Source organism: Cetorhinus maximus, chromosome 9 (genome assembly GCF_964194155.1).
Source record: "Cetorhinus maximus chromosome 9, sCetMax3.hap1.1, whole genome shotgun sequence".
In the NCBI taxonomy this organism is placed as follows: Eukaryota; Metazoa; Chordata; class Chondrichthyes; order Lamniformes; family Cetorhinidae; genus Cetorhinus; species Cetorhinus maximus.
In genome coordinates, this window is record NC_135887.1 from 76666815 (window position 1) to 76680853 (window position 14039).

The following is a 14039-nucleotide window of genomic DNA, read 5'->3' on the forward strand; positions in this document are numbered from 1 at the left end:
ATACACCCAGGTCCCTCTGCTTCTGCACCCCCTTAAGAATTGTACCTCTTATTTTATATTGCTTCCTTCTGTCATATACCTCTGCTATCGGGTACGGCATAGAAAAATAAGGATGGTAATGGTTGCAACTACAGAAGGTAAGACTTTGAAAATAAATTAACTTTGGGACAAGTGTTAAAAAGAAACAACCTGCATATACAAATGCAGATTGAAAAGATGTCGAGTAATGCCATATGTCTTTAGATAGCTGAAAACTGTGTAAGATCTGCTGTTATGGCCTTAAATTATTTAGTGTTAAATTTAAAGATTATGTTATTATTTCATAGCAACTGTGTTAAAACTTTGCATTACAGCAGTTGTAATCACATGAGTCTGAAAGCGATTTACATCTTGCCTGGATGTAAATCAACCAGAAGGTATAAGGCCCCGTATTCTAACACAATGCACCATTCAATCACAATCAGAGAAAAGAGACCTAAAAAAACCACCCCCCATCCCTCCATCACACTGGTACTACAATAGCTCCTGAATCCCCAAAAGATTATAATTACAACATAAATCCCTAAATCCCAGAGGTCAAACTGATGACATTAGCCCCTAGATCTCAAAAGTGGAAGAACAAGATTATTAGAATAAAAGAAAGCCCAGCCCCTCAGCAAGCAGCTGAACTATTCTGCTCCTAGCTATTGCCTTTGAATAGATCCCAGCAGAGATAGTTATCCAGAGACTGACATATTAGAGATGAAAGGACCCAAAGTTAAAATGTCTATCCATTTATTTATTACACCACTGTTCAAATACAAAAAAGCACCATAATACAGCATTCAATAAATAGAGCTAGTAACAGAAATTGGAGTTTCTTCATTACACTTGGTAACAATATCAAATACTTCACAATGTAAAAGACCAGCAAAAATGATGCATCAATCACACAGGATAAAGGCTACAATACACAACAGACTGAAAAAAGGATATAATAAAAAGCTTGGGTTGAAACAAGATTGAAACAAAAAGGGACAATCAAAGGAAAAGCATCAAATGTCATTATAATAAATATTTAATCTACACTATTTGTTTTTCTGATTTGTATCTCTTGTCATAGGTTATTACGACAGGAAATTGAAGTACTTCTCAAAGTCAAGCCAGTTATGGTTGGAAGAAAATGTTGAAGGGACACACAAGTGTTCAGGGTATTTCTAAACTGGAGTGGAGCGGGGTGAGTGGGAGAGGGCAAGGCTTCAAATTGAGGACAGCAATATAACATTTGTTACTTTGTTCCCCAATAACAAGAGGAGTTTTTAACAGTTTCTCAAAGCAACTCCATCATGGCAAATAATTTGGTTGATGAATTTGACTGACGCCCTTTTCAACAATACTTCTCACTCCCAAGATGGACGAGGATGGCCAAGGTGAAGAGGGCAGAAAACTGCACAGAGAAATGGCTTTACACTGATGGTTTGAAAGTCATTGACTGGAACTGAGTGTTCCAATCCAGAACTCCATGAATGTTTTACTCCAAAGCAGAACTCACGCAGGCCAGGCAAAAAAATAAATATCAAATAGAGAGAGAGAATCTCTCAGGATCATTCTTATGTTATTATTTATAAAAGGCTGCACGCTGCCTAGATCGGCAATAAAGATACACAATCTCAAAAGTAAAGGAGCTGCAGCTCCTTTAAAAGAGAATGATTTCCCTTCTTATTATCTGTGCTCAAACGTACCATCATGTCATCAGGATGTTGGGTCACTATGACAAAACAATGACATGTGGTTCTTTCCCCCCCACCCCCCTGCAAAACATCATCATACAACTTTCAGCATGAAAAGGGATCAGCAGCACCTAATTCGCCATCACAGATACCCAATCTCATCCCACCTAACATGTCTAAGCCATTTGATATTTTTCTTTTTCATGGGTTTATCCAATTCTTTCTTAACCACTGTGATTGTCTCCTTCGTTATTCACTTGTGATGACAAATTCCATATTCTACTGAACCTTTAAGTGAAAATATTCTTCCAAACTCCTCCTTTATACTTATATTAATGATAAAATAAGCCCCATCATCAATTCACTGAGCAAATTCCCTATTCACCCTTTCAAGCTATCATTTTGAGTTCTGTCAATATTTTTAAAAATTAGGATAACTGTCCTTTAATGCTCTATGTGCAGATAAAAGAGTACTTTGAGAGAATAGGGATGATTATCTTCTGCTTTGAACTAGAGATCATTCAGTTCCTGGGTACACAACAGAGAAAAGAAATGGAACTGAGCTCCTGCTACTGTGGTCCTTGCCCATTTTGCATTGCCCAGGGATTTCTAGGCTTTCAAATATCTGAAGAGACAATGATGCAATGATACGTTCCAGCTCATTTTCCTCCTCCAATGCCAATGGGTTCCCATTAGCAAGAGCCTTGGAAGAAGTAAGCCTTGGGCGTGCTAAAATTAGAATATAGGAACAGGAGTAGGCCATTCAGCTCCTCAAGCCTATTCCACCACTCAGTTAAATCATTGCTGACCAGTGCCGCAGCCACATTTACCTGCGATTGAGGATGACAAGGGCCAGGCAGCTAGAAGGAGCCTAGCAACAGGTTAATAACTTCTTTTTGCACTAAATATCTGCAGTGCTGGATGCCTTCTAATTTCTGATTTTGGATAGTAGTCAGAAGGCCCCATAGCCAGTAGCCTGTCAGGCCTAAAGCACAAACTGGTTTCCCATCCTGATTCTAGGCCTGCGATCCCGGCAAGGGAGCATGCCTGTTTTGGACCCAATCACCTGACCTGATCCCAGAATTGCAGGAGGGTTCGGGACATTTTGCACTTTGTTATTCGCACACCAAGTGAAGTGGGGTGGGGGGATGGGGGAGGGTGGTGGGGGAGGGGTGGTGAAAAGTGCAAAACATTAGCCCTGGAAACTTAGAAAACAAACAACCTACAACCCATTGGTAAAATTAAACAAACTCTTTCGAGTTATCAACAGTCACGGATTGCAACTCTTTCGAGTACAATCACAGTTCTTGGTTTTCCAGGAGTGGGACGTGAACCCACAACCCTGAACTGAGAGCAGCCAGGATCTAATTGAATGCTGGAATAGGTTTGAGGGGCTGAATGGCCTACTCACGTTCCTACTTGCCCCGAATACCTTCAGTAAATCAACAAAAAGGGGCACAGAAATCAATGTTTTCTTTTAAGACTTTGCTTGGGTTGGTGCCATTATTTCTGATAAGAAGCAAAAAGAAAATAATTGTAAAGTCAGGTGGATAAAACAAGGCATGTTGCATTGTTTACTCAACAGCACCCATGATTATTCCAGATGTGTGATGATACCCTAATTTAATAGTATAAAAATGGGATTAAAGAGTTGTGCCATCACTAGTGATGTCACGTATTTGATTCAATAAGGGAGCCAAACGTCAGTAGTACAATGTCAACATGTTCCACAATAAGCCCATTGACTCAATTAATGCAGTGTGTTATCAGAAAACCTCTTACTAACTCAAATCTGATTACCTTATCTATGGTTTTTAACTGTAGGAAACTTGTATTGACTCCTGCTAGACGTGTCAACTAAAGGGGTGTTAAGAATCCTTTTCTTTCAGCATTTTTAATGACGGTATTTCTCCCTGTCTTCCTTGCCCGGTTGCCTGAGAAAACAGGTGAAAATTCTGCTCCTAGGAGTGCCCTCAGTGTTCCTACAGCTGGCCAGCAGGAAGTGCCCGAGGCTACTCAGGTGTGACTCTTCCTCCATGCAAGGAGATACCATCACTTCTCTAGGTTATTTTACCACTTAGTGCCACTCAAATTGAGAGCTAAGCAGAGTAGGACTTGGGCCTGTGTCAGTGCCCACTCCACAGTACCATGGTACCATCGTACCTTCCCCCCCACTCCCACCAATTTCCTAAATAAACCTTTTATGTTAATATTGCAACATCAAGTCAGCAAAAAAATGGTGCTCATGAACTGCAATTGCATTCCCTCTGATTGCAGGCAGCATTGTGAAATCGCTTTAAAAATCAAAACTGCAGTTATTGGCAAACTGCTAGAGCAAGAAGGTCCTACATGGGAACGGCAGAGCTCAGTTCCCAGATTTGTCTGATATCCCTGCACAGGTTTCCCTGTGGGGAAGTTGGAGGATGTGTGGAAAATTCTTTGGATGGGAGAAAGTCCCTTCACAACTTGATTGAAACTACCTGGCGGGATGACAGTTGAGGTAACACTGGCAGCATCTGTGGAAAAATCCACTGCTCAAACCATGCCAATGAAAGGAGGATTAAGTTACAATACAACCCCATCCCCCCACAATAACAAGCCAAAAACTGGCAATCATTTTCCTGATTGTTTAATTGGCCAACAGGCCTGCCATGGTATTGTTACTCAACCAATGTCTCTGCGAACATTACTGGGCAGTGGGCGAAAAGAGGGAACAGAGCCACGAGTAGACAGGGAAAGAGAGGACTCAGAAGACACAAAGGCACCATCAAAGATAAAGGTCTTTGACGGGTTTTGTGGACAAAAGGGGAGGTGGTGAGGCAGAGATGTTGAGGGAGGAGGTTTCGGAGGACTTGAGTACAAATTCCATCTTGGTTGTTTGACAAATGGAACTCAGTTGTAAAAAACCTGGAAATTAAAAACTGGGGGAAACAGTAAAAAGTGACCACGTAGCTGCCGTATAAATCTAATTGGTTTACTTAATGTCCTTTAGAGAAGGAACCTGCCTTTTTTTGCCTGGTCATTCCTAACTCCAGTCCTACACAATGTGGCTGTCTCTTAACTGCCCTCTGAAGCTGTCTGGTAAACCACTTGGCTGTATCAAAACTGCTACAATGCAGCAGTTCAAGATGGTGGCTCACCATCACCTCCTCAGGAGTGAACTATGGATGCCGGCCTTGTCAGTGACGCCACCATCCTGAGAGCAAATTTAAAATGAAAAGACAGCTAACTGAGTTTTCAAAACAGCAAAATCTGAAATATAAATATCTTTGATGCTTTTTATTTTGCAGCGAGGCGGCCAAGCCAGATAAAAATACCACAAACGTTTTTCTCTGAGTGAAGTCTTTAATCCATCAGCAATGCAGTCACCAAGCATCTGACCAGCATTGCTCAGTTAGAAACAAATCACACCGAAGAGTCCACAGCTCCCTCCTGCAACCAGGCTGGACCAGAAATGATCTGTTTCGTTGTGTGTTCACAATAAGCTCTTCCTCATCCAGATGCTAAGGTAGTTAGGTAGGTGGGGGACAAGCAACGTGGCAGAGAGAAGAAAAAAATATAACATGCAGCTCTCAAAGGGACAGCGTTGCTGTTGGGAGGCCTGCAGCATGGCCCTCCGATGCATGGTGATTGGCATGTGTCACTGTGACATTGCTGCATTTCCACCAATGGGAATGCGCAACTGGCATTCGGCGATTAAGCAGACTCGATGCCCAGTAAGAATGAGCGCTTTGAGGCTCTCCAAGACGTATTCCCCTGCCCGAAATCACGAGAATCCCCATAAATCAACCTGAGATGATTTTTTTTTTTGTTTTCTTTTTATATTGTTGTTGCAGCTCGAATACATTTCATAAAGGGGGTGGGGGGGGGGGGGGGGGGGGTGGCGGTTGTGGAGGGGAGGGGGGGGAAAGAAAAAGCCTTTTTTAATTATTATGTTTATTCAAACCTGAGGTATTTGCATCAAGCAGCCAGGATATCTTTAAACTATTCAAAAACATTTAAATCAGCCATAATAATAGATACACCACTATTTACATTATATTAACGTCTGCATCCATTCACAATCAGTTCATACAGATTATCTCATAGAAGGTACTTTTCCAGCCTTTAGTGTAGCAGTCTACATTTCAACTGGCTCAGTCACATACAAGGAAGGACAAAGTGCAATAAATGGCCTTCTCAGGTAGCAGTCCTGTGCAGACCAGGGTATGATGCAAAAACAAAGGAAACATAAAACACAAAAAATATATAATTAATAAGATAAAACCAGACTTTCTTTGAGTATTGCTTGAAGTACTTAAATACCGCACTGTACAACTTTAAATGGGGTGGCCAGTTCCCTCATCTTTCACCATTGCCAGAATGTGTGTGGAGAAATAAATTAGCTTTCTAAAAATGTTCAAGACAAGTCTCAAGTGAAGAGTCAACCCACTTTCTGTATCATAAGAAAGAAAAACATTTACTGCGCTTTCGGTTTTTAAAAAAAAATGAAGTCCACAGCTTCCACATTGTCTACTTTTCAGACGATAAATAACCACAGTTCCTCCCTTTCACCCAGTGAAAATAGCCCAATCCCAACGGTGTCACGACACCTCAATGATCTCCATACTGCCAGAAAAGCTGGACTGTTTCCCTATTTTCCCCAGGTCTTCCCTCGACCTGCTCTCTGACATGCCGTCCTCAAACTCCATCTGGCAGCTCCGCCTCTTGAACTGTTTCTCAATGGCTCCCTCCTCGTGCCAGCTCCGCCTCGTGTCCCTTGGCTCAGGCTGCTTCTCGCGCAGCCGGACCCCCCCGTACTGTTCACAGCCGTTTGGTGTAGTATTGCAGCCAAAGGAGGAGTACGAGGGGGTGCCACCACTGAAGAGGTTGGTGCTTCCTGTCATGTGACTGGATTGGGAGTCTGTGCTAAAGTACCACGGAGTGTTGACGGAGGGGCTTGTTGAAGCCGGGGATTGTACCAGTTCTGAATGCTTCCCCCACCGGTTAATGCCGTTATTCCCCAAAGGAAGCTGCTGGGCGCTAGGAATATTCAGCAGCAGCGCCTGTTTCAGGTTGTCCTCCACATTGTTGACCTTGTGGATTGGGCAGGGCATGCCGGTCCTGTTTAAGTTTAAACTTAAGGGATGCACGGGTGAGCTGGACGGGTTTGAGAGACTGCCAATGTACTTCGGCTTGCGCCTCTGCCGAGCTTTCGATTCGGCACCGAAGTCCGACCCCGTGGGCTTATCTGGGCTGTCCAGGCTTGGAGAGTACTGCTCAAAGCCGGGGCTGGCCATTTTGACCTCGAGTTTGCAAAGCTTTGGGATGTCATCAGAATCCATTGGTGTGGCGGCCTTGCTGGAATTGAAGCTGGCACTTGGCGAGTAGGAAGACTTGACGTCCAGTGAGAAAGAGCGTTTGAGGCGGTTGGTGTCCTGAATCCGCTCCGTGGATAGATGTAGGCCATTGAGGCCCTGCTGCAAGGTGATGTGTGATGCATTCTTACAATCAGTTCCACTGCTCTCTGAATCACTGCACTGCTGGTTCGCATCCTTCTGTGCAGCTTGTCCTGTAGTCTCGGAGGTAGGGAAGACGGGACACGTCCTTTCCAAGATGCCCCTGCAGGCGTCAGTCACCTCTTTGTCGACATCCTCCTCCAGTCTGTCTGCCTGAGGCTTCAGGGAGCTGAGGGACCGGACCTTCAGAAGCTTTAGGCTCTTCTCATACTCCAGCAGCTGCCCCATGAAGTTGAAATTGGGAGATATCGATGGCCTTCGATCCTTGACAAACCTTTAACAAGAACACAAGGATGCTAAGTTGCTATTTCCAGTCAAGCATTAGTGTGTTTAGCATAGAAACTGGACTGAGCAAAGCTATCATCCAGAGCCTTCAGAATAATCGGCAACAATAAGCAACACAGCTAGTTCCCATTCATTGAATAATCTTTTCCTTGTATTTCTAATCACTTCTGTGCATGCAATGAAACATTTCAAAGTAGCTCCTCCCATCCTGTTCCCTGCAATTGAAGAACACTTGGCTATCACTAAAAATTTATAGTAATTTAGTCAATAATTGAGGATTTCCCTCCTTTTGATTTGGGTGTATCCCTGCCACAGAGAGGCCCATGCCAGAGATGCCTCAGTTGCAGGTCTGGCTCAGGGCAAAGAGGTGGGCACTCTATTCCCTGCCAATGTGCTGCGCCAGTCCTGCGGGGGAAGAGACTTGCAGCTTCAGCAGAAATCTGGAGAAGATGACTACAACCTGCTAAAAGACATCTTTGTTCCATTGAATACATTCTTTCTGGGTAATGGGATACTGCTGTGGTCAAAGTGTGGGGCCCAAGTATCTTTGTGCCCAAAGGCCCCACAACCAGCCTCTGAACACTGAACACCTGTAAGCTGATGGGATGGTCCTACACCTAGTGTTCCTACAGTGCCAATGGCAGGAAAGGCCCCCGAGGCTGCTCTTCCCTCATTTGCTCATGGCTAACATACGGGTGAGTGACTGAGCTCGTGGCAGAATGCATCACCAAGTAAATTTTTTGCCTCCACCTTCTCCCACTTCTCCAAGATCTATCATAAAATAGTCACTAGAGGGGTAGAGGGGGTGGGGGGGGGGTTGCCGAAAGGTAGCAAGTATGACATATGGCCATGTAATCTGGGCTGTATGTACATTTGTAGTGTAGTGCTGTAGCACTTCCTCCTCACCAATACAACAGCAAAGTGAGCAGCTAGTCAGAACTTGCACTCACATGCACCAATGGTACAACCAGCCTCATCTCTCACACCCAGTCTGAACTGCTGTATCTTACTTAATACTGGCGCACATGCATCAGTGCTGTAGCCAACCTGGTCTGTGGGTAACTTTGGTTTTGCGCTATAGTGTAAAATGACTTCAATGGCAATATAAACTGAGAGATATTAAACGGAGCACTGATTCATTATCAAATGTTTTACACTATCATACAGTTAAAACTTCTCTCTCTAGCTGTTTTATATTGCACTGGACTTATGCTTCCTACATACAAGTATTGCACTAACAGCCACAGCCTGAAAGTAAATATTGGATATAGGACATCCCTGCAAGTTTACTGTCAAGTTGTAACAAATTGAACAAAACCCAGGTGTGACTAGAATAGTTTGTAGGGTGATGGTGGCTTAGTGGTAATGTCACTAGCCTAGTAATCTAGAGGCCCAGGCTAACGTTCTGGGGGACATGGGTTCAAATCCCATTGCAGCTGGTAGAGTTTAAATTCAATTAATAAATTTAGAATATAAAGCTAGTCTCAGTAATGGTGACCCTTCCAACTATCATCAATTGTTGTAAAAATCCATCTGGTTCACTAATGCCCTTTAGAAAAGGAAATCTGCCATCCTTACCTGGTCTGGCCAACATGTGACTCCAGACCCACAGCAATGTGGTTGATTCTTAACTGCCCTTTGAAATGGCCTAGCAAGTTACTCAGTTAATTGCTGGCCTTGCCAGTGACACCCACATTCCATGAAAGAATAAAGAAAAAAACAAGTTCTTTACACAATATAAAAACAGCTTGACATAGACACACATGGAGTCAGTGCTGCTGAAAACAGCCTTGATACTGGCAATACAATCTCACCAGTAGGATCATGTGCCACAGCCAGGCCCTATTTACACTCATAAACACAGTTGGTTGTGTTGTGCATTTTATTTTGTCAAGCTGTTTCATCCAAACTGCAATGAGCAAGTTGTAAGGGTAAATTCCTCTACCAATGCAATTGCCTCTCCTGCAGTCAGACTGAATGGCTTGTAACTGAACACCATTTTGGTGGGCTCATATAGTGCAGTGGTTGGAATGAGCTGAAATGCTTCTCTCAAGTACCACCAAAGGATGGGGGCGCGGTGGGGAGGAAAAAGAAGCACATAATGAATGCAACATGGCAGAGGTCAAAATCACTTGACTGACTCCAGCTCAGGTCTGGTATTAAATTTACCTGTAAGCATCATCTGAGGACAGGCCCATGGTCTTCATAATGTAGGCAATGGCGACTGTAGCCGATCGAGAGATCCCAGCCAAACAGTGAACAAGCACTCGGCAGTTGGAGACCTTTGCTTTGTCTAGGGAGAAGCAGAGAACTGTTTGAGTGAAATGTGTCAGTGTCCTTCCAACACGCGATATGACTATTCTATCTTATACCACGTGGAACTAGAAACAGCCTGAATCAAAAGGCAAATTATTCCATAACGCACTTCTCTCACAGCACCGGAATTGAAGCCTTAGAAAAAGCCAAGGCAGCAGATTGCAGCTACACTAATACTACTCTGCTGACTCCCAGCTTTGGCGCTACCTGTCACATGGGAACAGAATCAGTAGGTGCACCACCATTGGAGACTGGAACAGGCATTTAAGAATGTGTGAACACCATGAGCTGATTGTATATACACACACAATTTATTGTTCTATTTTCACTCCCTCATTTTATAAAGGCAGTGATTCACATTAGGGTACTTTCCTCTGCATTGTGCTGGGATTTGGAGGACTCACCACTGCCACAACCCTTTACGGCACCTAACTTATGTTAAAAGCACGCCACATATATTACCGATGAAAACAACAGATTCATCCAACCAGGGCAGAAGCTTCTCACAGTAGTTGTCGTTGACTGGAATGCGCATGAAGTGACTCTCTGAGATGAAGTCGGGCTTGGGGCAAGAGTTGCTGGCATTAAGAACATATGTGATTCCATTCTGTACCATTAAGTCCTGCAACAGAAAAATGATTACAGATTAATATACACATATTATATCAAAACATATTTCTCAAATCCCATTTCTAGAATTCTTCTGGCAACAATATTTTATAAGTAATCTTTTGAATGTCATTACCCAATCTCTGCACTAGGGTAAAACCAGAGGGGTGAGGCATCTAAAAGCCCTGTATGTTTATCTGAGATACTGGTCTGCTCTCACATATATACACACACATGGTCTGATCAAATACAGAATCTAGGAAGAATTTCTTTAAATGCAGAGAAGGCTGAGGCTGTGGAACACACTGCCACATGGAGTGACTGAAACGGATAAAGGAAGCTTGATGCATCCATGAGGAGGGAGGGAATAGAGTGGTAGAGGGTGGGTGAGCAGGATGGGAAGAGATAATTAGCGTGTGGAGTATAATATAACCAGCTGAGCCTTATGGCCTATTCCTGTGTTATAGGCCCTCTGTAATGCGGCAGAGTGAAAGCTGCTTCAAGTTAAATTCTGCCACTTTTCTAAAATGTAGATTCTGACCTATATTTTTTCCTTAAATGTAGCAACTAAGAACAAGGCTGCTGTGCTTTTGTGATTGTGAAAGTTACTTGGTGGCCAACACTGAAACCAGCCTGTCAGTTTAAAAGCTGGGTGAATTGCCACTCCCACTCCGCTCCATTGCAAACCCACTGAGTTGTAATTCCTCTGGTCAGAGAATGACTTGATTTTGTGCAATCCCAAAATTGGAATCTTATAATAAAACACCCAGCCTCCTTGTTGCTTGTCCTGAGGAAACATCCCCGCCCCCAAAATACCTTCTTCCCTTTGCAGATGCTGACTGGCTTGCTGGTTGTCAACTTTTTCATTTTTATCACTGATTTCCAGCATTTGTAGTTTGCATTTAAAATCAGATGCTTCTTTAGGTTTTGTAACATATTTGTTTTCCTTCTGCCATTCCCCCTGCAAGCTCTCCCCACAGTATGCACCATAGCTTACCCCTAAACCTCTGTTAACTATAATTCTACAAGTGGACATTAAGCCGCCTCGATTAATAAATCACTAGGTCCACCATGATCTTCTCCCCCTCCTAGGGCTGTCAACTCTCCCAGATTGCCTTGGAGCCTCCAGAAATTAAGGATTAATTTCCTGCTCATAACTGCATGCAACCTGGGAGAAAAACCATAGGGCATTAAAGGAAAGTGTATATGTTTCCTTTGTTTTAATCCAAAATATTGGAGAAGGATAAAAAAAAAGTTTAACTGGGTGAGGCGGTTGGAGGCCATGTGATGAAACCTCCAGGAATTCGTTCAACCACAGTTGGCAACACTATTCTCCCTCAAAGTGGGAGAAGTACCTCGGCTTGCTTCCTGAAATTCAGTGAAATCACACGGGCAAACCTACATTTGACGACCTACATTCCATAGAAATATGCGAAGTGGCCAGGTTTATACCTCAATTTGGAGCTAGTATCAGCACACTCTTTCACACTCTGTGGGTGCACAAGGGCAGGAAACAATCTCCAGCATAAAGTCTAAGGTGTGAAAAAGCCATAATGACCAGTAACACACTGCATGGATGCACAAGTGAATTAATGACCAGGTACTAGCAAAGTGATGGCCATAATTATCAGGCACTTAAATCATTTCCAAGTATACAAAAGGAAGATAAATCATTGTATGGTGTGTTAAAACAAGGTTATCAGGTACTAAAAAGAGCTGCTGAGGTGATTTACACCCACTCTTACTGAAAAACAGCTTGAAGCAAACTAAATGTTGGCTGAAATCAGATCTGCAGAGGATGTAACATGACCTCTGTACTAACCCTGGGCTCACAGAGCACAGAATTCAGTCAATTTACATTGACAATGGTACATGGCACTGATTTTGATCAACTCTCCTGCTGACATAACAAAAACAAAAACAACAAATGCTGGAAAAACTCAGCAGGTCTGACAGCATCTGTGGAGAGAAAGACAGAGTTAACGTTTCGAGTCTGTATGACTCTTCTTTAGGGCTTCTTTTTGATGCTGTCAGACCTGCTGAGATTTTCCAACATTTTTTTGTTTTTGTTTCAGATTCCCAGCATCCGCAGTATTTTGCCTTTACCTCCAACTGCCATCATGAGAAAACAGGAATGGGACCAATTGGATAGCTCTTACAAAGAGCTGACACAGGCCCATTAGGCCAAATGGTCTCCTGCTGTTTTATAAGATTCTCAAGGCCCGTTCACAGGCACATTACCAGACAAAATTTTACACGGTGACACATAGGGAGATATTAGGACAGGTGACCAAAAACTTGGTCAAAGAGATCAGATTTAAGGAGTGTCTTCGAGGAGGATTGAGAAGTATAGGGTGGTAATTTCAGAATTTGCAGACGACTTGCCTGAAAGTCCCATTCGTCCCTGTTGTTAAAAATGTAAATGTACCTTATTTAGCACGTCTTTCTGCGACCCCAAGTACAAATGTGGGAGGATTCGAGTAGGACCGATGTTGGCGACAGGTAGGCACGGCTGGGAGATGCTCATTGGCAGGATAGTGGTGGGCTTGCCCTCACATAGGCCTGGGAAACAGGAGGAAAATGCAGCAAATCCCCCTGCAAGAAACAAAAAAAGGAAAACAAACATGATTGCATTGTTAACTCAAACTACCTGACTTTGTCTGCTTCACCATAATCCTCAACAGGCACAGATCCAAAACTCAACCAGTTTAACCAAACTTAGGCTGGAACCAGGTCTGACAAGTGAAAAGCAGCAAAAAGGCCTTCCTGCAATTCACATTTTTTTGTGACAGAAATTCTCAGCTCCAGGAGTCCTGCCAATTCACATCAAACCTGGTTCTGTGAGCTATTGCTTTATAGATTGCAAAACTTTGAATGAACACTAATCTCCTCATTGTGCAATAACTTAAAGTCACTCGGAAAGATGTTGAGATATATTTGTATAACCACATCTGAAAGACTATGGCATGCAGCAAGGGGCAAAGGATGGGGGTTTGCCTTCTCAGCTGTGCCCTTCAAACCCTGTGCCGCTCCCCCCACCCCCATCCCCCACAATGACTTAGAACATTGTTCATCCCAAAGCACCTTTGGTCACTAAGCTGCACTGTGGAGGTATGGCACATTGTGCACTTCACAGAGCCCCACAAAGCCCTGATGAACACTGAAATGTATTTCCACAGGAACAGGCTATCGCTTTCTTACTAAGGGAAGTGGACCTCCCTCATGTGCATGTAGAGACAGGCCATATAACCATGAGGGGATCTCACAACCCAAACATGATCTTAAGCTCCATATCGAATGTCCAACCACTTCCCCCCAACCAACGTCCCCAACACCAGTTACCACCACCTTCACTACACACAGACACACACACTTTCTTACACTACTCATTAGATAGCAATTAGCAGCACTAGTGTCAGCTAATTTCACATATTCCCACCTCTTCCTCAGCCAAGGGCACTGAGGCCAACTGCACCACCCTCACCACCCTCACTACCCTCCAAGCTGAGATCATGGACCAAGAATCAGATCTGGGGTCTTCCAGGTCTTTGTGCTTCAGCTAATCATGAAAAAATGCTGGGGAAATATTTCTTAAAACATAACAACTGCAGCTTAAACTTCT

General features: G+C 43.4%; 1 protein-coding gene across 3 annotated transcripts in view; it reads right to left on the minus strand.

Moving 5' to 3' along the window:
• Positions 1-757: 757 nt before the first annotated feature.
• LOC144684736 (dual specificity protein phosphatase 8-like) overlaps positions 758-14039 on the minus strand; it is a 212493-nt gene continuing 199211 nt past the window's right edge. For all 3 annotated transcript variants that reach the window (XM_078548903.1, XM_078548904.1, XM_078548905.1), the window contains 5 exons: positions 12846-13012; positions 10271-10430; positions 9662-9785; positions 3051-7481; positions 758-2959 (listed from right to left, as the gene is read on the minus strand). In XM_078548903.1, the coding sequence (XP_078405029.1) occupies positions 6293-7481; positions 9662-9785; positions 10271-10430; positions 12846-13012 (1640 nt within the window). In that variant the 3' untranslated portion in view covers positions 758-2959; positions 3051-6292. The remainder of the gene's footprint in view (positions 2960-3050; positions 7482-9661; positions 9786-10270; positions 10431-12845; positions 13013-14039) is intronic.